Source organism: Amphiura filiformis, unplaced genomic scaffold, assembly GCF_039555335.1.
Source record: "Amphiura filiformis unplaced genomic scaffold, Afil_fr2py scaffold_197, whole genome shotgun sequence".
Taxonomy (NCBI): Eukaryota; Metazoa; Echinodermata; class Ophiuroidea; order Amphilepidida; family Amphiuridae; genus Amphiura; species Amphiura filiformis.
Window position 1 is genome coordinate 30,636 of NW_027305661.1, and position 23,180 is coordinate 53,815.

The 23,180-nt window shown below is 36.6% G+C and overlaps 1 protein-coding gene across 1 annotated transcript; it reads left to right on the forward strand.

The window, feature by feature from the left end:
• The first annotated feature begins 215 nt into the window (after window positions 1-215).
• Window positions 216-22,222, forward strand: LOC140145283 (uncharacterized). The gene is made up of 9 exons (XM_072167044.1): window positions 216-3,112; window positions 4,467-4,623; window positions 5,673-5,776; window positions 6,261-6,383; window positions 12,351-12,602; window positions 13,067-13,395; window positions 16,697-16,878; window positions 18,542-18,629; window positions 19,507-22,222. The coding sequence occupies exons 1-9, from the start codon at window positions 764-766 to the stop codon at window positions 19,613-19,615; spliced, it is 3,693 nt and encodes a 1,230-aa protein (XP_072023145.1). The 5' UTR covers window positions 216-763; the 3' UTR covers window positions 19,616-22,222.
• Window positions 22,223-23,180: the final 958 nt, after the last annotated feature.

A 23,180-nucleotide genomic window follows, 5' to 3' on the forward strand; every position in this document is an offset into this window, starting at 1 on the left:
TGGGAAAAGTACGTTTATTTTTAATATTTTTTTTGTAATTTAAACACTTTAATGTGGGATAGCTCAAATACACGATATTTACCATTGGGCCATATTTCAATATCGCCGGGCAATTCTTTCCTTTCAACCAATCAAACGGGCTGTAAAATTGACACCATATCTAATGTTTGTAAACACGACCCGATCAGTCCACTCACTGACCTCGACCAGTACTTTAGTGACGCAGTCTCGGTCTCGTGATGTGTCAGGCCTGATCAGATAAGCTTTAAGCTTACGTTCCATATGTTCAGCTGATATTCAGTGATGTTTATACTGGCTTTTTAATCGAAGGAATCGGAAAGAAAGTTCTGGTGAAAAGATGCCATGGCACTTGAGAACATACAGAGTTTTTTGCATGAAACAAGGACTCATTTCCGGAAACTGGATGTGCCACAAAAAGCTGCAATTGTGAGCCTGGCTGCATTTCTTGTGTGTTCCATCTTTGCAAGTACAACACTAACATTTGTTTTGCTTGGTGCTGGTCTTGTTGGATTTTGGACAGCCAGTTCAGTTGTTTTTCAAACGCAATTTTTTTCTTCGAATTTCTTGTTGAAATATCTTCCAACATTAATAGATCCACTAAAACCTGGAGGGAAAACAGCTGAAGCAAAACCGCAAGTCTCTTGTTCACCATGACGGTGTGCAAACAAATTCTTCAGGTAGCATTGGAGTTGTGGCAGCCAAAAAACAGGATATCCAACAACAATTGTCTATCAACTATAACATGCAAAAACTTATAAGCTTAGTTTTAAAAGACTTTGTGTATTCATGGTATAACACCATTAGTGAAGATGATAATGTTTTAGAAGAAATAGAACATCATCTTTATCAATTAGTTGAAGAAGATCTACCAACTAGACTTACTAAAATAAATCCTATTTCTTTGCTGTGTATTATCTTAGAATTATTCCAACTTCATGTGCATAGATACAGGAGAGCAAGAACTAGTCTTAGAAGAATTGCTCGGGGCAAAAAATTTGACAGTTCAAGTCTGATAGCTTCTTATGAGACGTTTGCAATATTACATCATGCTGTACAGAGTGATAACACAGAACTGGATTATTTACGCAGGTGCATGGACATATTACAGAGGCTGCTGCTTTCTTCAAACATTGTGCAGTGTAAAGCAGCCCATCATCTTCTCAATGAAATTTTGTCTGTGAACGTTTTGCAATCTCTAGTAGACCTCATATCTGATCCTAATACTGTTAATGAAATTATTATATTGATATTATCTGATGACAATGTAATTACACCTCCAAGTCCTCATCAATCTGGTGCATCTAAAACTTTGCAAGCAGGAAGCCAACCAAAAGAACCTGTAAGCACAAGTAGCAATAAGGACAATGTTGATGAGCTACCATCTTATGCAGAAGCTATCAATAGAACCTATGAAAAACATCTATCGAAAGTTCAACTTGAACAAACAGACACCAAAAAACAGGCATGTGATGTAGACCCAAGTTTCAGTTGCACAAATGCCAGTCAAAACAGTACAGGGGTCCTTGACCGAGTATCACACCACCATGAAATCACTTCCCTGGGAAAAGCTTATCAGCAGGAAATATCAAGTGATAAGGACAAAGGTCATCAAAGTACAGACACAATGGATGGGAAATCAACAGTTGGTAGTGTTTGCAATAGAGCATCACATGATGAAAGTGTACATGTTACACAAATAGATAAAAGTACCAGTACTGGCTTTTTAGCATCAACTCTTAACATTGCAGCATTGAGATTGAAAGATAAAATGGGAATTAAAGAGATCGATGGTGACAGTGGAAAGTGTGAAGAGAATTTGGTACCAGAAGCAAATGTTCATCACAAAGCATCCGATTTGTCCAGAAAGAGTAGCGGTGTCAGGTTTTCATATCTCCAAAGGCTTGGAATTCAAGGCATAAAACGTGAAAAGAGTGAAGAACAGTTACCTGCAGAACACAGAAAGGAATTAAAAAACGATTGTGAAAGTAAAACACAAGAAGATGACCAAATGATTCCCAAACAATCAGTAAATAATCCATTCCAGTCAAGTCAACATTCACCAAAAGAACAACAAAGTGTTGCACATCAAAGTCCTATCAGTACCAGCAGTTTTAGTTTCCCCATTCCTTTCACTTCTCTGGGACCGAGTTTGCCTGTTCTAAAACCTTCATCACCAAAGTCTCCAACCAAAATGAAAACAGAAAAGAAGTCCTCTGAATTTGCAATTGATGAGAAGGTTTCAAATCTGAAGTTTGATCCTGTTCCAATGACAGCAATTGGTCCAAGCATTCCAGTTAAATCTGATTTCAAGGTTTATGATACCCAAACAGATAACACAGAGTCATCAGAGGGACGGATGAGTAGAAGCTCTTCTTCTAGTAGTTTTGCTAGTGTGACTTATGAAGATGATCAACAAAACATTCCTTTTGAAGAAATTGACCTTCAGTTTGCCTCAGGGTCATCAGAAATGTCAGGAATTAATGATACCAAGGAAAGTACAAAAATGAAACCATTGAAGGAAGCTGATATAGACAAGAAAAATGAAGATGGACTAGGTGTAAACAAATTTGAAGATTACATTAGCCACAAACCAGAAACAACACCAGGAGAATTGCCTAATTTGTTGTCTAGTGGTATCGGTATGAATCCAGTGAGAAACTCAAGCAAACGTTTATCTTGGCAAGGTGATTTTACATTCCATGACAAGAAACAAGGTTGCCAGTCAGAGTTTGAAGTCCCGAAAGTGATATCTTCATCTGAAGCAAAAAGGCAGAACTTGTCAATCAGAGTATCGCCAGATGCAGAGATACCAAGACCTGATACTAAGAATGTGGCATTTCAACCGATAGCACCCGCTCCCTCCAACACCATCAGTCCCAAAAAGGAAGATAAAAGACCGGTATTAAATAGAAGCAAAACATCACCATCTCTGCTGAGTATCCAAGGAATGACCAAACAAGAAGTGGCAAGGTCAGAGGTCAGGTTGATGGAAGCCAAAGTAGGAAGATTTCTCATAAGTGCTGTGACCATTCCTAGGACAGAAGTGATGAAAGATAGAAGTGGGAAGGAGTATGTTCTGTATTGCATCCAGGTGAGTGTAAACATGAAATAACTACATCACATAGGTCAGATTAGGGGCAATCCAGGGTTCAATTTACTTAACATTTAGCGAAAACATGATGTTCTTATGATATTAGCATATGTTTACATGGTAAAAAATTGCTATACAAGTAGGCATAGGCTAAACAGCCTGAAAAAAGGGGTGATGTTTCAGAAAGCTTAGGGGAGGGTCTTATTTTAAGCGGCTCATCCTCCTGAGCATTTTGACACCTTTAAAAAAAAATTGGTTGAAAAATGAGGTGGTGCGGGCCAAAAAACGACGTAGAATGTGGTTCGTTTTTGACCCCCCCTCTTTTACACTATTTTGAATATTATGACAATTTTCTATATTGTTTGATGGTTTTTAATGATAATTTACATAGTTTGGAGACCATTGGACCAACTTATGCAATTTTTACTAAAAATTGTATCTTTTATTTTGAGTAGAAGCTCCAATTTAGGATGTGAGGGCGCTGTTCAGCCTAAAAGCTGTTTCGCATACACCCCTATTAAAATTTTGTTCTTTTTTATGACCAAATGAAAGCTATTTATAATTAACAGAATCTCCCCAAATTTGAACTTTCTAGCTTATTTTGTTTTTGCGTAGTACCGATTTAAATATTTGAACAGCCGCTTCCATTGAATTACATGTAATTCAAAAGTTCGTTGACCCCTGTGTGTTCCTATGGGCAGGTTTCCCCTATATTAAAAATGAGCGCTACAGCCACACCATATGTGGTAAAAGGCTATAAATTTCAGAATGTGTGTAATTGATGATTATCTTGAGTATGATGAATTAAAAAAACAAAAATATGCGCGAAAAGGACCATTAAATGACAAAGCGCCCTCACAGACTGATTTTACTCTAAAACGTCAATTTTAAAGACACCGAAAAAAAAATTTCAACACAAATTGCATAAATGACCTTACTGGACCTAAATTCATCCATAAAATACCAAAATATACAATACATAATCTCTAATGTCACAAGATTCCCTTAAAAGTAGAAAACTAAGGTCAAAATTACCCCCCCCCCCCTTGTATGTCGTTTTTGGCCGGCACCAACTCATTTTTCAACCGATTATTTTTTAAAAGGTGTCAAAATGCTCAGGATGATAAGCTGCTTCAAATAAGACCCTCCCCTAAGCTATCTGAAGCATCAAGGTTTTATAGCCAATCACTAATACAAGCTGAATGTTCTAACATAATGTAGGCATAATTTTGTGATTGCCAGAGACTTCCTTTAAATGTTGTTCAGTGGTCTGTTCATTTTATTTATGGTATCTGTCTAGAAGTATTTTAAAAGTAAATGCATTTAATCTCATGATATTGAATCGATTTTGCAGTATGAAGTAACAGCCCAAGGAGTGCCACCAATGTCAAGATCATCAGATGGTAATGTAGCTGGTGTGGTCACCAAGATAGTGAAGCGGCGCCACCGAGAGTTTGTAAACTTGCACTGCCGACTTGATGAGAATCTGAAGTTCAAGCAGCTTTTGAAGGGTAATATAAAAGTGATTTGTAGTAATTTGTTTGAAGATATTTCATAATGACACAATTTATTGCATGTTTTTAACCCAGTCAGGACAGCATTAATATGCTGAATGCATTTATTGCAAAGGGGGAGGGGGCAAAGATCTTTTGACAGGCCATGCGGAGGAAGTAATTTTTGGCATGGCAAGATGGAGGCAAGATTTTTGGCATGCCATGAGGGGGAGCATTTTTTGGCATTGGCAGGCCATTTTGAAATTTGCTTGGGGGAAGATAATTTTATTTTTGCACTGCCCTAAATTCTAATACTTCAATTTAAAGATTGCCTATTATAGTTTGCCTATAATTGACATACGGTACTAAAAAATATACATTGTACAAAGTTGTTCATGTTCACTACAGACAGGTACATATATACTAAACATCTATGGTATACAAGTTGCTAAATTAAGGGTGGTGGTAGCATTATGGATCATCCAGTTTTATATTTCATTTTTATAGTTATGGCATTGTTGCATCTAATGAACTGAAACATTACAAAAAATATATGAAAGGGTCATGTGACAACTGATTTGTAGAAATTATCAAGGCAATGTGACCTTTTGACCTCTGGTCAAGGTATGGTCCAAAAATCATTTATTTTTGGTATCTAAAAAGGGAAATACTCCACAGTGCTGATCCCTTAATCAAGCAACTCAAATAACATTGATGTTTAACTTCATAATGTACATGTATGTCTTAAGAAAAAGAAAAAAAAGTAACCTTGCAATTAGAGCTACAATGTAGGCTACTTGCTGCTGCCTGATATGTTCTGTAGAGTCCAAACATACTTCCCAAAGTGTTTATTGGCAATGATGTCACTTGAATAAGCAAATAAAGTAACAATTTTGTGAAATCTATTGCCTGGGTGAAACACGGTCTGATCTTACTGATATTTCAGCACAATAGTAGCGTGTACATTGGGAAAATTCCAAGTTGATCCAAGTTGTTTTTCATCCCACCCTTATATGTACAACATTCTTCAATGTCTTCCAATTTTGTTTCTTTTTATCTGCATGTAGGTATTAGGGATCCACCCAGGAGAATAGGTGTTGGCCTAGCCTTTGGAGTTGTCAGTAAAACAGTCTATGAACACAGAAGAATATCATTGCAGCATTACCTACAGGTTGGTTCATCACCAATGATTTAGAACTTTAAATACCAAGAACCGGATGGAGGGGGGAGGCCAAAACATCCAAATTGTTCTGCTGACAGGCCTGCTGGTAGAAATATTGTCTGCCAACTAAAATTGTTTGTTGTTGACCCCAATTATTTTTTACCCAGGGTACTTCTAAAAAGTCGGGGGAGGGGACCAAAAATTTCTTGAATTTTATTTGTTTTCATTGCTATTGAAAAACAATTTTTTGATGTGTATTTTGCATGCATCAATTGTCATTGGCTGCAACATTTATTTTACATTTGCTCTCTGTTTTTATTATTTTGAATTAAATTGATTAGGCTTGTTTGTCTTCTCTTAACATACACATGTTATCATTTTATTGAAAGTTTAGCTTTCTGTAAAACCTCTACAGACTTTGGAGAAAAACTTGAATGTTTGTATTTTGTCATTTTCCAGTGGAAAAATTAATTTACATTGTTTTGTTTGTTAGCAACTCATAAACCAACCTATGTTGGGACACAGTGAAGAGATTGCAGAATTCCTGGCCCTAGGAGGGGATGCACACATTGAATTTGTGAAGAAACGCACAGACATAGCACCAAAGATTGATCAGGTATGTGAGAGAATGCAAACATGTTGAATTATGGCAGGTAAGTGTGGGAGTTCAAGTTTGTGATGTGACAATTATGAGCCATGCACTTTTAACTCCCTGGACACTACTGGTCATCTAACAGCATAATTTCTGATTGGTTGATAATTTGAAATGCTCATTTCAATTGCCAATTATGACCAGCCCATATCAAAAAATGAGACCTTTCCGGATAACTTCCCGATAGTCACCGGGTAGACACCGGCAAATTTCACATGCAAATTAGATAGGTAGCGGTGACTACCCGATAAATTTTTGGGAAACCATAGTGGATACCTTTCAGGTAATTGGTACCGGATGACTACCCGATGACTTTTTGGGAAACTAGCGGTAACTACCCGGTGACTTTTTTGGGGAACTAGCGGATAACTACCCGATAACTTTTTGGGGACCTAGCGGATAACTTTTGGTGACAATATATATACCTGGTGACCTCTTTAGAGACTTCCTGTTGACGACCTTTTGGGGAATGTAGAAATACAAATTCATGAGTATGCACAAATGTATTAGACAGTTATAAGCTTATTATTTGAATTGTAGTTTTTGGAGAAATACAACTCTGTAGGCATGGCAGTTGCATGAGCTTATAAAGTGCTATCTTGCAATAAGAAATTTGAAAGTGTACAATGTAATTGTAGTTATTAAACAAAAATATTCTTCTGATGTAATTTGGTTCACACCTTTATGCATACCTTAATTAATGTACAACCAAATTGTTATGATATAGCATGTATTACATAAATGTGATGACACAGCCTATAATTTTTATATCAAATATTATAATTTTTTACAACAAATAGCTTAACATATAAATCTTATATCAGTTAATTAGCATTAGCTGATGATTAGTAATTTAATTGACATTAATTTACTGTCAAAATCATGTATGATTTACTAGAAAAGATATAAACTAAAACATTCAAATGTGTCATATATTAGGTACATGCATGTATAAAGACGTCCTGCATCAATACAAATCATTTCATACAAATTTTCCTACCTGCATTATCATATGAAATCAAGCATTCAATGCTTTATAATTCCTACAGCATGTTCCAGATCAATTAGTAAACATCTTGTAATGTCCTACATGTAAATCCATACATTTTGGACCACAAATAACTTGAATATTCTGCACAAATATATTCCAACTGCCAACAGCTAGCTGCTCCATTTTGAATTCATTCAGTGACCTTTGACCATATACCCACCCACAATGCATTCTTAAGATGCGTTATGCTATTTTCAAGGTCAAATTAAAAGCGGATAACCACCGGGTAACTCCTGCAAAAAATCTATGTTTCTGGGAACCTTCTGGGTAACTCATTTGAAATATTTGAGTTTTTGGGAGACTTCGGATGTCTACCAAAACTTTTGGATAACTTAATTAGGAATCCGCAAGGTATCCGCTAGCGGGCACTTTCGGATAACTCTGGAAAAGGTACCCGAAAGGTTTCTGATGACCACCGAATAGCCATCGGGTGGTCACCGGGAAACTTTTCTTTTTGTTATGGGAGGCTTTAAACTTTTTATGGTCAAACTTGTATTTGCAGATGATCTTATAAATTAATAAATACCCTCCTTGATTGGTTCAAAATTGGATTCAATATTCGTTTTGGCCAATCGACAAGTAGTTCTCATGATGTTAAGCTTTCAGAGGTACAATGTAAGTGATATCTTCATAATACCACACATTGCAGTGGCATACCAAATAGGAGAACAGTTCCTTCCTTGTTTGAAATAGCGCCACAAATTTGACCTAAATGTGTAATAAATTTTCCACCTTCCTCTGTCCATGTTTCAGACAACATAAACATAATTGTGTGCCATTTTAGCCTTAGATTTGCACATTTTGGTGTGTTTCCGGTACGGTAATTGTGGGAGCGAGTCAGGGGGACAATGTTTTTCCCCTTGGAAATTTTCCCTTCTGTGCTACTGATTATAATTATGTCAGCCATTGAGAGATTATAGTTACAAGCCGACGACGAATGTCGGCTTGTTCTGTCTCTTCTCAATTCTTCTTTCTTTCTTTCTTTAAGTTAGGCGGGCAGCCTAACTTATTTCTTTCTTGCCATTTCTTCTTTCTTCTTTCTCACAATTTGCTACTACTGCCACATCCTTGATCGGATTGCGACCAAACACAGTCACAAGCAGTATTGGGTAGCTGGCTACAAAAGTTATGGGTTGTTTAACGTCAGAGGTCATCCAATGGGTCACAGGGGTCAAAAAAGGTCATTTTAACCGAAAATACTCCAATTGACCTGAAATTTATATGCAATGATCCTTATGACATTCTAAACATGCTTAAAATATTTCTAAAATAATTGAAGGTCATTAAGGGGTCATAAAGGGGTCAAAGGTAATTTTTTATGCCTCCACCGGAGGTATTATGTTTCCTGGTTGTCCGTCTGTCTGTCTGTCTCTCTGTCCGTCCGAGCTTGCGAGTGCAATTTCTCAGAACTGGTAAGACGTACAGTGATGCAAGTTGGTGGAGGGATGGTTATTGGGGGTCTTCAAATTATAGGAGATTTTCGTCGCAAAATATGGTAATTAAGTACCTAATTTGCATAATTTATGCGTAATATGTGTAATAAGCAAAATACCTTGTGAACAGATTATCTGGAGATCCGTATGGGGTACAGTGACGTAACTTGGTGGGAAGTGGCGTGGCCAGATGTTCTCGACCGGATTAGATTTTCAGTGCAAAATATGCTAATTAAGTACCTAATTTGCATAATTTATGCGTATTTGATGCGTATCAAGCCAAAAAACCGTGTGAACAGATTATCTGGAGATCCGTATGGGTTACAGTGACGTAACTTGGTGGGGAGTAGCAGGGCCAGAGGTTCTTGACCTGATTAGATTTTCAGCACAAAATATGGTAATTAAGTACCTAATTTGCATAATTTATGCGTAACAAGCAAAATACCATTTTCTCGGAGACTAGGGGTCGCATACGTTCCTCAAACTTGGTGGGTGGGTGCATCTTGACCCTAGACAGAACAAGTTTGTATTGGTCAGTGGGTCAAGGTCACCCGAGGTCATGCAGGGGTCATCTGAGGCCCAATCAGCAAAACTGCCGTATGGACATGAAACTGGGTGAGTACAGTCAACATTTAGAGCCAAAATTTTGGAAGGTCATTTTGGGGTCATCTGAGGTCAAGTTACTAAAAACTGTCGTATGGGCATGAAACTTGGTGGGAACAGTCAACATTTAGAGTCAAATTTTTGGAAGATCATTCCAGGGTCATCCAAGGTCACCCAGAGGTCATCACTGGTTAAAATGATATGCCTCAAGGTGGAGGCATTGTGGCCGACGCTTTGCGTCGAGAACCGCGCAAGTCGAGAACCGCTCTAGTTTCAAAATGCTCCAATTGAGCTGAAATTTAATTGCATCGATCCTTATGACATTCTAAACATTTTAAAATTATTTTAAAATACATTTAAGGTCATTAAGGGGTCATAAAGGAGTCAAAGGTCAAGATTTTTAAAATGCTCCAATTGAGCTGAAATTTAAACGCAATGATCCTTATGACATTCTAAACATTTTAGAAATATTTTAAAAATTTATTTAAGGTCATAAAGGGGTCAAAGGTCAAGTTTTTCAAAATTCTCCAATTGAGCTGAAATTTTAATGCAATGATCCTTATGATATTCTAAACATGTTAAAATGTTTTTAAATTCATTTAAGGGTCATAAAGGGGTCAAAGGTCAAGTTTTTCAAAATGCTCCAATTGAGCTGAAATTTAAATGCAATGATCCTTATGACATTCTAAATATGTTAAAAATATTTCAAAATTAATTTAAGGTCATTGAGGGGTCATAAAGGGGTCAAAGGTCAAGTTTTCAAAATGCTTCAATTGAGCTGAAATTTAATTGCAACGATCCTTATGACATTCTTAACATGTTTTAAATATTTTAAAATTCATTTAGGTCATTAAGGGGCCATACAGAGGTCAAAGGTCAATCTCAAAATGGCAGCTTTCCACGATCAATGATATTAAAATGGCAATTAATGAAACATTCTTATTAAAATTAATCTTATCCAGCACAGTATTGCTGCTTGATCAGATCGTCACAATGATCCGCCTAACTTACCTTGTGCCCTTGCAAAGGGCACAGTTGCTCTAGTTCTTCTTTCTTCTTCTGGCAACCGCAATCAACTGCATGTAGCTCCGCAAGGGATTGACAGATTTCAACCAAAGTTGACCCAAATGACCATTGGGCTAGGCCAAACCTTCCATTTGACTTTGACCTCACTGTGACCTTTGACCTAGCTATAATGGTCAAAAATGTGATTTCACAAAAAATGCTACTCCTTCCACAAATTTCATGCGATGAGGACATGGTTATATCATGTGACTCGACTTTAGTCGGTGTCTATAGGGTGTGCTCAGATAAGGGGTCAAAGGTCATTAAGGGGTCATTTCCGGTCAAAGTCTAAAAAATATTCAAAAAATCACTGTCTTTACAAATTACATAGCAGAGAGTCGCCATTAGCACACATGCATTGCTACTAGCCAGGGTCTTTAGGATGCCTACAGTTTTGGGGTCAAATGTCATTAAGGGGTTACTTCCGGTCAAAACCAAAATTATCAAAAATGTTCAAAAATTTTGTCTCAAAATGTAGACAGACCAGAGTAATATAACCATCATACATGAATCAGTGTTACCTGATGTATGTATGGTATTTTTATTTTGGGGGTCAAAGGTCATTAAGGGGTCACTTCCTGTTTTTAGCTAAATAACTTTAAGAATTTTTATCTCAAGAAATAAACATGTTAGAATTTTTTAATTAAAATTGGAACAATGCATTTTGTCTGTGTATATAAGGTTTTTTTTTCATTGAGGTCAAAGGTCATTAAAGGGGTCAAAAGGTCAATCAAAATTTTCAAAAATCAAAATCCATGTATAAGTTCCGATTAAGCTGAAATTCACCAGGAATATTTCTTATGACATCCTAAGCACAATGCAAGAGCAGTTGACCCCATCCGTAACCCAGGGGTCAAGTTATAGGGGTCAAATTGCGGCTTGTATTCAGCGTCTGTTGACTCTAGTTTGTACTTGTATTATTCCAAGGTCATTAGTGGATGTCCAGTGAGACAGCTGTATACAAAATTATATTGTCCTCACAGCCCATTATTCAAAATCGTGCACTGTGATTTGTTAAAACACATCACATGAGAGCACTTTTACTGCAATATTGGGTCAAGCTTCATAACACATTCTACGCATAGCATTATGCTTGAAAATGCATGCAATATTTACAAATGTACGTGTACCTGCTCCACCTTGAGGTGAACAACTTAAAATATGTGGGCAAAAAAGTGATATTTTCTCTCGCACTAATTTGTGGTAATTAGAATAGAAATAAAGGGTGTAGCATTATCCTTTACAACCAAATAATGTCTCCCTAGCAGTAAAAATGTTTAAATAATGCTTTCGGCTGCGCCTCACCTACATGTATTATTTACGTCTTTACTGTGTCAGACACATTATTTGGATGTACAGGATACTGCATTGCCCATTATTTCTTAAATCAAGCAAATATATATGAGATATTGCTCAAATTGACAAAGTCATATCACATCTGTTATGAGGGCAATATGCTGTGACAAGGCAAATTGTGATGCTATCTCCTGCATCTGTCATATCAATGACAGTATATGTTTCTAAAGATGAGTTGTTATGCCTCTATGCATGTCGGATAGAACAATCAATATGCTTTTGAATATGAGTGAGAAAGACAGGGGAAACAAATGGACTGTGTGATTGGTTTCTGTACCTTCACATGACCATATTTTTACAATGTTAACACAAGCTGAAAATACAGTGGTTCTAAGTAAACAAAATCAGCCAAACTTACTAAATTAACGTAATGTTTGTTCTTTGAACCACTTTTTGAGATCATCTGATTTGTACAATTTACAGTTTCTACAATGGGCAGTACCCAGTATTGTGAGCACTATGAAGAATGCTGTCCCACGTGCTGTTGTGGATCTTGGAACAGGTGCACAGATGCTGTCTCCTCCTGGATCACCTAAGAGCCAAAGAAGGCAGAAGGGGCGTGACATTACTGGTGCATTGCTTGGAACAAGAGATGGTGCTTTTTCTCCCACACCACTTGATAACTTAGATATGGAATGGGTGCACGACAACTCAAGGCTGCAAACAAGAACACTCGTAAGTTTATAAATTTCATAAATTTCAATTGAATGAACACAGCTTTCAACAGCTGTATGCGACCCAACCGCGATCATTTATCGTGTATTTCAAACTACAATGCAAACACACTTTCTTGGATGCAATAATTAAAATACTAACCAGTCACTTGTCCTCCCTCACAAAATTTCTAGTAACTCCACTGATCTCTATATATGCTTTGCCACTTAATCATATTAAAGGGTGGAATAGTGCAAATCTAATAGTCATGCTTTCCAGCAGGCAGCCAATCCAATAGGTCTACTGAGACATGCCTGTATTTCTATTGGAATCATGGAGGATTCATGTCAGTGCACAGAAGTGCACCCTGTTGACATGAGCATTGGCCGATAATATATTATCATGGTTGTCCCCATAGTTTACTTATAAATTTGTTTCATGATATTGGGATTACGTTCTGGTGCTTTAATATTTTGATGTCACAGACTCAGGTTCAGTCAGCCGCACATTTGTTCCTTGAAGATCATCATGACAGAGAAACAGAGCCCAAGCCAGACAGAATCCAAAAACAGTATCCAACAAAGTGTATCGACCTTGGACCTCGTTTTGAAGGTGACGGATGTGATGCCACGGAACTTGCTGAAGGTGAAGCAACAAAGGTACCACAGACCTTGCCATTGGAAGAGATTGAACTCTTAGATAAGATTATGGCTTTGCTAACTGAAGCTATGCATGGGCAAGGGCAGCCATCTTGGATTCTAGATGAGAGGTTACAGAAAGTTGTGTGTGTTGTTGTAGGGAAACCCTTGGACAGGTAAGAATGTGATCATAAAAGGTCATTAAACAATCAAGAAAAGCTTTACAAATGGGCTTCCTAAACTCAGTATCACAAATGAGCTGAATTCCAGTATGCTCTGTGATCACAAATGCAAAATGTGATGAACTAAGGTGGCCCCTGGACACCACCTACATTGTATTACAGGCTGTATCAAAATGATTGGTACCTATCACCTTTGTTTTCTAATTAAACGACTGCTTCTTCCACATTCACACATTAGATCCTCTTTAAGTAATCATATTTTTTTGTAATTAATCCTCTTGCACAGGGTTAATTCCAACAAGAAATGTCTTTAAAAAGACAGCGCAGTGAATGAAGAAAAAATGTTGGATTTCACATTCACTGAGAGGACCTTTGGCTTAAAAATGAGCTTTTAGAAACGACACTGTAAAAAGGAGAATTATGTTTGTTTCCTTTATTTTATTTTGTCTTAAAAACCCACAATGAGGGCACAAATTAATTTATATGCTGAGTACTTAGTTCATTTCTTGGTATACTTAATAACATGACATTTACTTAAAATGAAGAACATATTCTCAAGTTTGTACTTAACATAAATGAGTTAAAAAGTTGTATGCATTTGAGCCTTTAATAAGGCCTAGGAATGATTATAAACATAATACTGTGGTATGGGGTAATAGCAATTCCTCATTGATAGCATGGATAGTGTCTAAGTCTGATGACGAGTCTTCAGGTTCATATTGTGGTTTGGATATACCATTGACTGACATATATCATTTTATGAACCAATTACAGGTAGGCCTATTTCTGGAAAGCATTAAGAACAGAGATTAAACTGACCAAAATTCGAAATCAATATTCAGGGTGTACTAGACGATATACAGTGTGTAAAAATGAACTTTTTAAGGAACATGTGGTATATTTTTCTTTTCAGGAATATTTTCTCAATCTGAGGACCACAAAATCAAACAGAGCTTGAATTGAAAAAGCCAACCAGAAATATACTTTATTTTGGGTGCGATGTTTGCTTCTATGTATACAGGGTGATCAAAATTTACTTCATTAACAGACCTAATTATTTATTCAAAAGGTTTAATTAGTGCTAATTAGCTGCTTAAACTGCTTTCAGTCATAAATACTCATTCCAAACCAGAGAATACAATATCTCTTTGTCACTTTTAGACTACACTTGCAATTCTGATAATTGACTGTTTTACATAGACCCCTATGAGGGGTGTAAGTATTCATTTTGAAAATATCATTATCATTTCATTTGTTCAAGAAAAATGTCACGCCGTCAGTCTTTTGGGAGTCTCAACTTATAACCGCATGGTCCTTTACACTGCACCATTAGGCCTATCAATTTAATACCCAGACCGAATAGGCTATTTAGTAATAAATAAAGCAACTTGAAACAAAATGATGGAGAAATTACCACTTTCGTAAAAACAAAATAGTATGGTCCACAACACAGAAGTCCTAAACAAACTGTAGGCAAACAACGGCCGAAAATTGCATAAAATAGCTGACATGTACCGCAATATCAAAAACTGCATTTGGTACATTTTACAGGTTCACTTTACCATGCTTACAGCACGGTGTGTCAATTATGGAAATCCGTCAAGGTGTCCCGAAGAATAATCATTTACAGTTGAGTCACGGTCACCGCCATCTCGCTTTGCATATCCATATTAAACTACAGCGCCTCTAATGACGTGCATGCACTGTTACTGTGCGACTGAACAACCTTTGTTTATTACTTTAGACAGATCAGCACGCTGTGATTGGATGTACTATGTAAATAAGTAAGTTGTTGTTGTAATGGTAACACACCATACTTTGGTAACACGAAACTTCACCCATCCCATCCACATGTAATGACACGTGATACAGTTTTTGAAAGCTAACTCCCCAGGCTAAATCCATATTCCTCCGCCGGCAAAAATATAGCCCATGATAAAATTAATCATCATTAGTTATAATTATTTTCTTCAAATGTGGTTGTCGGGTTCAGTATACCACAATTAATACAACCGCAATAAAACAATTCCCACCAGATAATTACTTGATATGTATACTTTCTCAATCTAAACCTGAGGTATAATATGGTTTCAGATCTAAACCAAAATCAGTACCACTGACGTCATCTCTGTCTACCAACCAAGTTATCAAAATTTGTCTATGGCATATGCAAGGTATTCTACCGGGGCAATACACTAGGATAAATTATTACTTGTGCTGTCATAGTTGCCATCTCATGACGTGATTGGAAATTATGCACATTTACAGAAACATAGGCCTACGTTTAAATGTTAAAATACATCACGCATTTTGACTATAAACTCATCTATACCATTTTACTAGAAATGTACTATCTCCAAGGACGCTTCGACCAACTCAACGAACTCATGCATATGCAAACGAGCCCAATCCCTATGCTAAATCAGGGATGTGAGAGTAGAAATTGACAGGACGCATGCTCAGCTAATGCTTGTAGCTAATATTCCTCATGCAAGGAGCCCAGGTTGAGTGTGTTGTTGAAAATCATTGCATTAAAAAACACTTCTTTCAATGAAATCGCATATAAAATCAATGGACACACAACCAAAATTCTACAAAAGTCAATCTTTATATTAATAAAGCTACCGATGTGTACGAAAAACTTCAGTGGTACAAAATGCCTTTCACATTCGAAAATTTCAGTATAGTAACACCCAGCCAATTCAGAATTAATGCAGCACTGCTGCAAAAACATGGCTTTGCATATTATTGCAAGCAGAATTTGTTACAATATGAGTGAAATATCACACTTGAGTCTGATTTCAAGTAGACATACCCTATTCACAAGCAACATTTGTATTCATTCACTCTTTTTTGAACTTTTCTCTGTGCTCTTTTGCTTCCCTTTTTTCCTTCCTGTATTGAGGGATAACTTGTGTGCCACTGAAAGGTTTGCAGTGAGGGTGCCCTGGATTGTTGACTTGCGGGTGCTGTGGTGTGACTTACCACGCACCATACTGGTATTTAATGTTTACACATGCACTATTCTATTTGACTTTGTCCAATCATCATCATTATACACCAGATGCACATTTGCCACATGTGTATTGAAGATATGAGTATAGTATTAAAAGTAATATTTATTTATAAGTACCAGAAAATAATGAATAAAGAAGTGAATGAAATACTAATAGTGATTATGTCAATGCTAAGAATGCTTAGGTTGATATTCTTAGAGTTACTGTCATTATCCAAATGATTATGATGTGGCTTGATTATGATATATTATATCATAATCCAATAATGTTTGTTACAGATGGATAGGTGATCAAATAGAATCTCTGGTATCAGAGCAGTGGTGTGCTTACTACCTTACCTTAATACAAGATGCTATATGGCCTAATGGACAGCTACTTGACAGCACAGTGACAAGGACAGATGGGGAAAAAGAACACATGAGAAAAGAAGCTCTACAGTGCCTTATTGATATACTTCCTAGTAAGTCAAGCTGAGTAATTTAATGTCAACAAAAATAGGCCCGGTGGGGTCACTCCCTGGCAGGGGGGACGCATAGGACCGTTACCACAAGTACAAATTACCCCCTTTTGCAGTCGATTTCAAGGACAAATCATGAAATTTTACCCCTTTTTACTCCAAAACAAGGACAAAATGGTACTCTGAAACACCCCTATTTTGTCGATTCCTAGTACACAAAAGCAATTTTGACCCTATTTCAACATTTCAAGGAAGGGAATTTTAGGCCTATGAATGTTTTTTTTTTCAGTAATTAACAAGGGCATCACAGAATTCAAGTAGTACCCCTTGCATATAAATCAGAACCGAGAACAATATTGATCACGGATGAGTACAAAGTAGGAAACCAAATTTATTCCTGTGATTTTTTATCTGGCCACGGGATCAGGAGAAAATAATAAGAACCCTTTTTCAACTTCGCAGACATTTGTGCAATAAAACACCCCTATTTTTCCAATTTCACGGACAATTTTGTCCGCGGACAAGCCCTAAAAATGACCCCTTTTTCCTTGATTTTGGTAACGATCGTGCGGTCAGTATTGCAAGTTGAGTGACCCCACCGGGAAAATAGGTCTTTATGTTTTTATATTTTACAGAAAGTCTTTGCTACTAGACCTTATCAATATGCTAAAGTGTTGTAATGCCTAGCTTTGGGTTACTGTTGATAGCTGGTGGAATGCGTGTTGACTGATGCATCAATAATCCAGTTGAGGACTTTGACATGTTGGAAATTATTTTATTAAATGCATAATGTGTTAATGTGTTATGCTTCAAATGTTTCTATAATCAAAGACAAAACTCAGGCATGGTCTGTTTATGAGTGTTGAGATAATAGAGTTTCTGTAAGCAGCGGTTAAAACAGCACGCCTTATGGTTAATTTTGCACCTTCAAACATACAAACTGTCTCAAAGTTAAGTCTTAGTAGTAGAAAAGCACTATGTCAATAATGCCTAGAAAAGTACTGTAATTTTTCACCATTTCCTGTGATTCCTTTTCTCCAATCGGCAACAGATGATTCAACCTTCCTTTTACGCGGTACATGTACTTACTCCCTATTCCAGAAAAATACAGAACTAATTTGTTGGGGATTAAAAAAATATAATTCTGTTTTGCCAAGTGAAATATAGCTAAATCCTAATCCTTTAGTTAGTCCTAACTAGCAATAAAAGTCAAATTTGGATGTTTGGCCAATATTTGGAAATAAGAGCCAAAACATGCATTTTTAGAGTGTTTTTCGTATGCTGTGACAATCAAGCCCAAAGTTTTCTTTAATCATTTAAATAAAGTAATGCAAAAAAGTGAAAATGAGAGCAAAATTTTGGTATACTCAAGATTTGAATGCTTAGACTTGTTCCAAGTCTTTGAATTTTGTGGCTCAATTCTCAGAAAACATGCCGAAAATGTGTTTTTTTTCAAGAAATTAGTAAAATAGTGAACTTTTTCTTTTATCTCCAGTTAGGACTAAATGAATGATTATGATTGAGTTATGTTTCATTTGGCAGAAGTTGATAATATGTTTTAATCCCAGAAAATTAGTGCTGTGGGAGTAATGGGGAGTAATACCAATCAAGGGTTATGGGGAGTCTTTTTAATTGTGTATTTATACCTCTACCCTATACCATCCAGGTTACCTACAGCAAGTGATAGGACAAGATAAGTGGAAAGCCTGTATGGAAGTCATGTTAGACTCATTACAAGACCCACAACTCAACAGGTACGGAACCATTTTGTATTTGACCACTAGAGGTCAAGAAATGTCATACAGGGGTGGAAAATTAAAAAATGCTCCAATCTTGTTGAACGATACACCAAATTACTCATCTGATCACAAGGATTAAAAAAATATATAGTTTGTGCAAAATAAAAAATGGCTCCATGTCTTAAAAATAACCTTGGATCTTCATGAGTGGAAGTTATCATGCTTTTATCAGAATGTGCACAATGCTTCAGGTTATCTGCTATACTAGTTAAATCAGCTTGTAACTCAAAAACTCATAATCCAGTCAAGTAGGATGAGATGAAATTATTTTGACAGACTTCAGAGTACAGGTGCCTATGCATGACATACCTCAAATAATAATAATAATAACATATTATGTGCATTGGTTTACTAAGTAGGGCTACATCCTTTGTGTTGCATATGCCAAATATTACAAATTTGAGGTAGTTCTGTACATGTAAACTATGTATTTTCTGAATGCTTTTGAATGAGGATCTTATATTTGTTCTAATTAAAGGTATATAGGGTGGTATCACATGTATCAAACTGAAATAAATATCAATGTTTAATTATGGATTCATTGCCGTTCTCAGGGTTGACTTCTTTTTTCTCTAATAATGATTTTCCCAAATGAATTTTTCCCAATTTTACCTCACTGTAGCCTAGTAGTAAAATGTGGGTAAAAGTTGTAAAAACTCATTTTGTTTACTTTGTGTATATCAATGGGTCCCAAATTTACTGAAAGATTGGTATGATAGTGATGAGTCCCCTGGTTTGTCTGTTTGACTGCCTTATTTAAGTGAAAATAAGCATGGTGCCAGACCAGCATTTAACTGTTTTGTTTGTCTGTCTGTTTGTTTGTTTGTTTCAGACATATGGTGTATACCCTGTTGGATCTACTTCTTGAAGCCGTAGCAACTGAAATTACTCAACATGAATTCCAAGAGACTTTGTTGAACTCAAACACCAGTCTTTCATAAACGCTGCCTACAGGAACAAAATATTTGTATCGCAACATAAATCTGGTGCTGAATTTTATAAATGTTACAGCAATTTTAAATGCATGTATAGTTAATTAGGAAGCAATGATTAAGGGCAAAAGATCAGAATCTGTGCAAACTCCTAAATTGAATAGGCATTACCAACATTCTTAGCATTATTAATTTGAAGTTTAACAGTTTGGAACATGTGTGGGAGTGAGTGTGTGCGTATGCGCAAAGTAGCTGTTATTATGTGATTTACAATTGGTAAGCAAAGATTGACAAAATTATATTGGTGATAATTTGCCATTTTCTATTTAAATTTTGATTAATTAAATCATGTCAACCAGAAAAACTCACTTTTTGGTTAGATTCTCTGACATTGCGACCAAAAGTGGATGACCTAGGATCGTTTGAGATCAATCACCGATGAAGTTGCTTGATGACCCAATCCCAACCATGTCACAGATAAACTTAACGCCCACACTCTTGTTGAGGGATGGTTGTTTGGCTCCAGCCATTCATCACTTTCAAGCAAATTGTTATACTCCATTTTAAGATCTCCCGTGCGCAGGATCACATTCAGCAACTTCCACAAGGCATAGTCATCACAAAGCACCAACTTCCCATGATAAGGGAATTTGTCACTTTAGCAACCATCATTTACAGCATGTGTGGTGGTTGACAGGTAGCGTTGCTGTTGATGCGCCATGAAATGACCTTAACTTGTAAGAGCAGTTGCTGTTGCATTCAGATGTGAATTTTAGTATTTCTGCAAGCGCTGTCAAAGCCATGAAGCACCATTTGTGGTATCTCACTGAAGAAATGATCCCACTTGGACTCTTCAGTGAAAAAGTGATGAACTGTCCAAACTGACAACGTCATCAATGTCAAAACTGACCACTACCCTCAAGATGTTTATAGACGGGTGAATCATTACCACTTGAATTGGTGTGTCTAATGTTGGGACATGCGACTCTGCAGGTTTGGCCGGTTTCACCACCTGTGTAAACGTCTTTGTACTCTTGATCTTCAGCTCACTGGACACCGCAAGCTACACCTCTTATATGGCCCTTTAGGTTGCTTGCCCTTTGGGTACACAAGTGAATACTGCAAGTCATCAAGCAACTTCCTCGGCAATTGACCTCGGATGATCCTAGGTCATCCACCCAGTTGAAGGCCAAAGGTTTTGGCCGCAATTTCGTTGATAACATCTAACCAAAAAGTGAGTTTTTCTGGTTTACATGATTTAATTAATCACAATTGCAAGATGACTGAGAGTATGCTCAGTGTCATTTTCTATTTAGTTTATACTCACAGTCAGGGGCGTCAATCCGGTGGGGACAGGGACATGCACACACACTTTTTTGGCAAAATGAGCCACTTTTTGTTCTGTTCAACCTTATGTCTCTCCCACTTGTCAAAATGGATTGATGCCTCTGCTTACAATTGAAGGTTTATTCCCTTGCAGAAAAAAAAAACCACTTGAATGGTGCAAATCCTGCTGCTCACATTGGTGTTTAATACTTGTTTAGAGGGAAGGGTAAATGTACAGCTCTGTTATTGCATCAGTATCACATCTAAAACACAAATATTTCAATGTAGATGAAAATTTTGAGAACAGCTCAGTTTATATTGGCAAAAAGTAAGTATTTTCAGGGATATTGACACCAAGGTTACAGACCTTGCAGGAATGCATAGTTAAATTTTTATGATCTATTAAAAATGTATGGTCTTTTTTAATATGTCCATACCTATTTTGCTTCATTATTTAAGGGGCATGGTCCGATTTTTTCATGTTCTATTTTCTATCTTACATTGAGGCCTACCATTAAACCAACATTTCCAAGTTTTAATTGTATTGCTCAGGCGGTTTTGATATGAGAAGCAAAAAACGTTGATTATAACAATGCCCCATAGGATAGTGCCTACATACTTGGGGCTAAGTGGGTTATAAGAAACTATGAGCTTTCCTTTGATATCAAAATATTGGTTTTCATGAAGAAAAATGGGGGGGGGATAAGTCTTTCAATTGGGTCACGCCCACTTAAAACTATTGTAAATTTTGTTCTGAGGTTTTTAGGAAAAGTTTTACAGTCTTTTTGCCTTAATTGAACAAACATTTTTAATAAAGTTTAATCAATTCACGTTAATTTTACATAACCTCACATTTTTAATTACATATTTAGATAGATGAACCTTTTTAATGGCATGTTGTTGTTTAAATACGAGCATTTTTATTAAAGGTACATGCAGATTTTTGAAAATAAATTATGGTAATGTCAAGAAATATTCATTTCTTTTTTCATGGCATAATATATGTATCCTCTATTAGTCTACTCCTGTGATTGTCAAGTTGACAACTTGCATACTTAGGGGCTATCATTTTCTTCGGTCTCAAATTTTCCAAAAGCCGCTGTCAATAAAATTGTGACCCCCTATTTCGGCAACAACAATTTTATGACCGTCCCCCACAGATACGCCTTACCCCCTAAACAGGCTAAAATTGTATTGAAATCAGTCTTTTTGAATAAAATAAACACACTATCTGTGGTCATCTTGTGACTCCCTACATTTTGGTCATCAAAAATTTTATGACCCTGCCCCCCCCCCTACTTTTCTTTCCAAAAATGTATGACCCCCCCTTCCAAAGAAAATGATAGCCCCCCTTAGCCCGCATTCCTGAGCAAGCAATTGGCTGGGCATTTAGGAAGGCCCAGCCATATAACATGGTAGATACAGTATTTCATATTTTGTTACCACCAAGTGTCAAGAAGCTCTAAAACTAATTCCAGATGAGAGACATTTAATTTCTCAATGTGTTTCTTTTGTGCAATAAGTTTAACCATGGAAAATATAAGTAATAAAGAAAAATGCAAAAACGATGGTGTACTTGTGTTCAATTTTCATTGTGTGATTCGGATGTTATCAGTGGTGGCGCATTTGGCCCCCCCTCCAATATTTTTCTTTCCCCAGCCACCCCCCCCCCCCCCACACACACACACACACCCTTTTGAGGCAAACACAAAAATATCCTAAATTTCGATCGCGAGTAAAAATCGACTATTTTAATAAGCAGAACTTTGCCCGGGAACTTTATCAGTCATACGGCATCTATTTTTTATCAATTTAATTAACTGCAAGAACCTGAGAGTTTAACTTCGGGCCACAAATTCCAGGGTAATCAGGGGAGAGCAACTCGCGGACCCCAGAAAATGGGGACGGCAAAGTGAAAGTGTCCTTAAGGGATCTAAAATGAGCGTTTATTAAGTTTCGACAGTATTTTTTGTGGGACATGAGAGCACCTCAGACGTATCGAATTGCATTCTGAATACTGAAGCATGTCTTTCTGATATCAAATAATTTTCATTTTTGAAATTCACGATATAATTCAAATTTTATGACAAATTATTAAAATTTGATATTTGTCAAATTTTTGATATATAACAGTCCTCGAAATAAATTTTATAAATCTAATGATATATTCTTAAAGTGTATGTAGCTGGGAGGAAATGCTGACGATCAATTGAAAATTTTGACCTTTTATACTGAAGATATGGATTTT

Excerpts from the sequence above, each read along its gene's own strand:
- LOC140145283 (XM_072167044.1), top strand. The coding sequence starts at position 764 with ATGCAAAAACTTATAAGCTTAGTTTTAAAAGACTTTGTGTATTCATGG. Across the intron at positions 3,113-4,466 it reads ATGTTCTGTATTGCATCCAG|TATGAAGTAACAGCCCAAGG; the intron begins GTGAGTGTAAAC and ends TCGATTTTGCAG. Across the intron at positions 13,396-16,696 it reads GTAGGGAAACCCTTGGACAG|ATGGATAGGTGATCAAATAG; the intron begins GTAAGAATGTGA and ends TGTTTGTTACAG.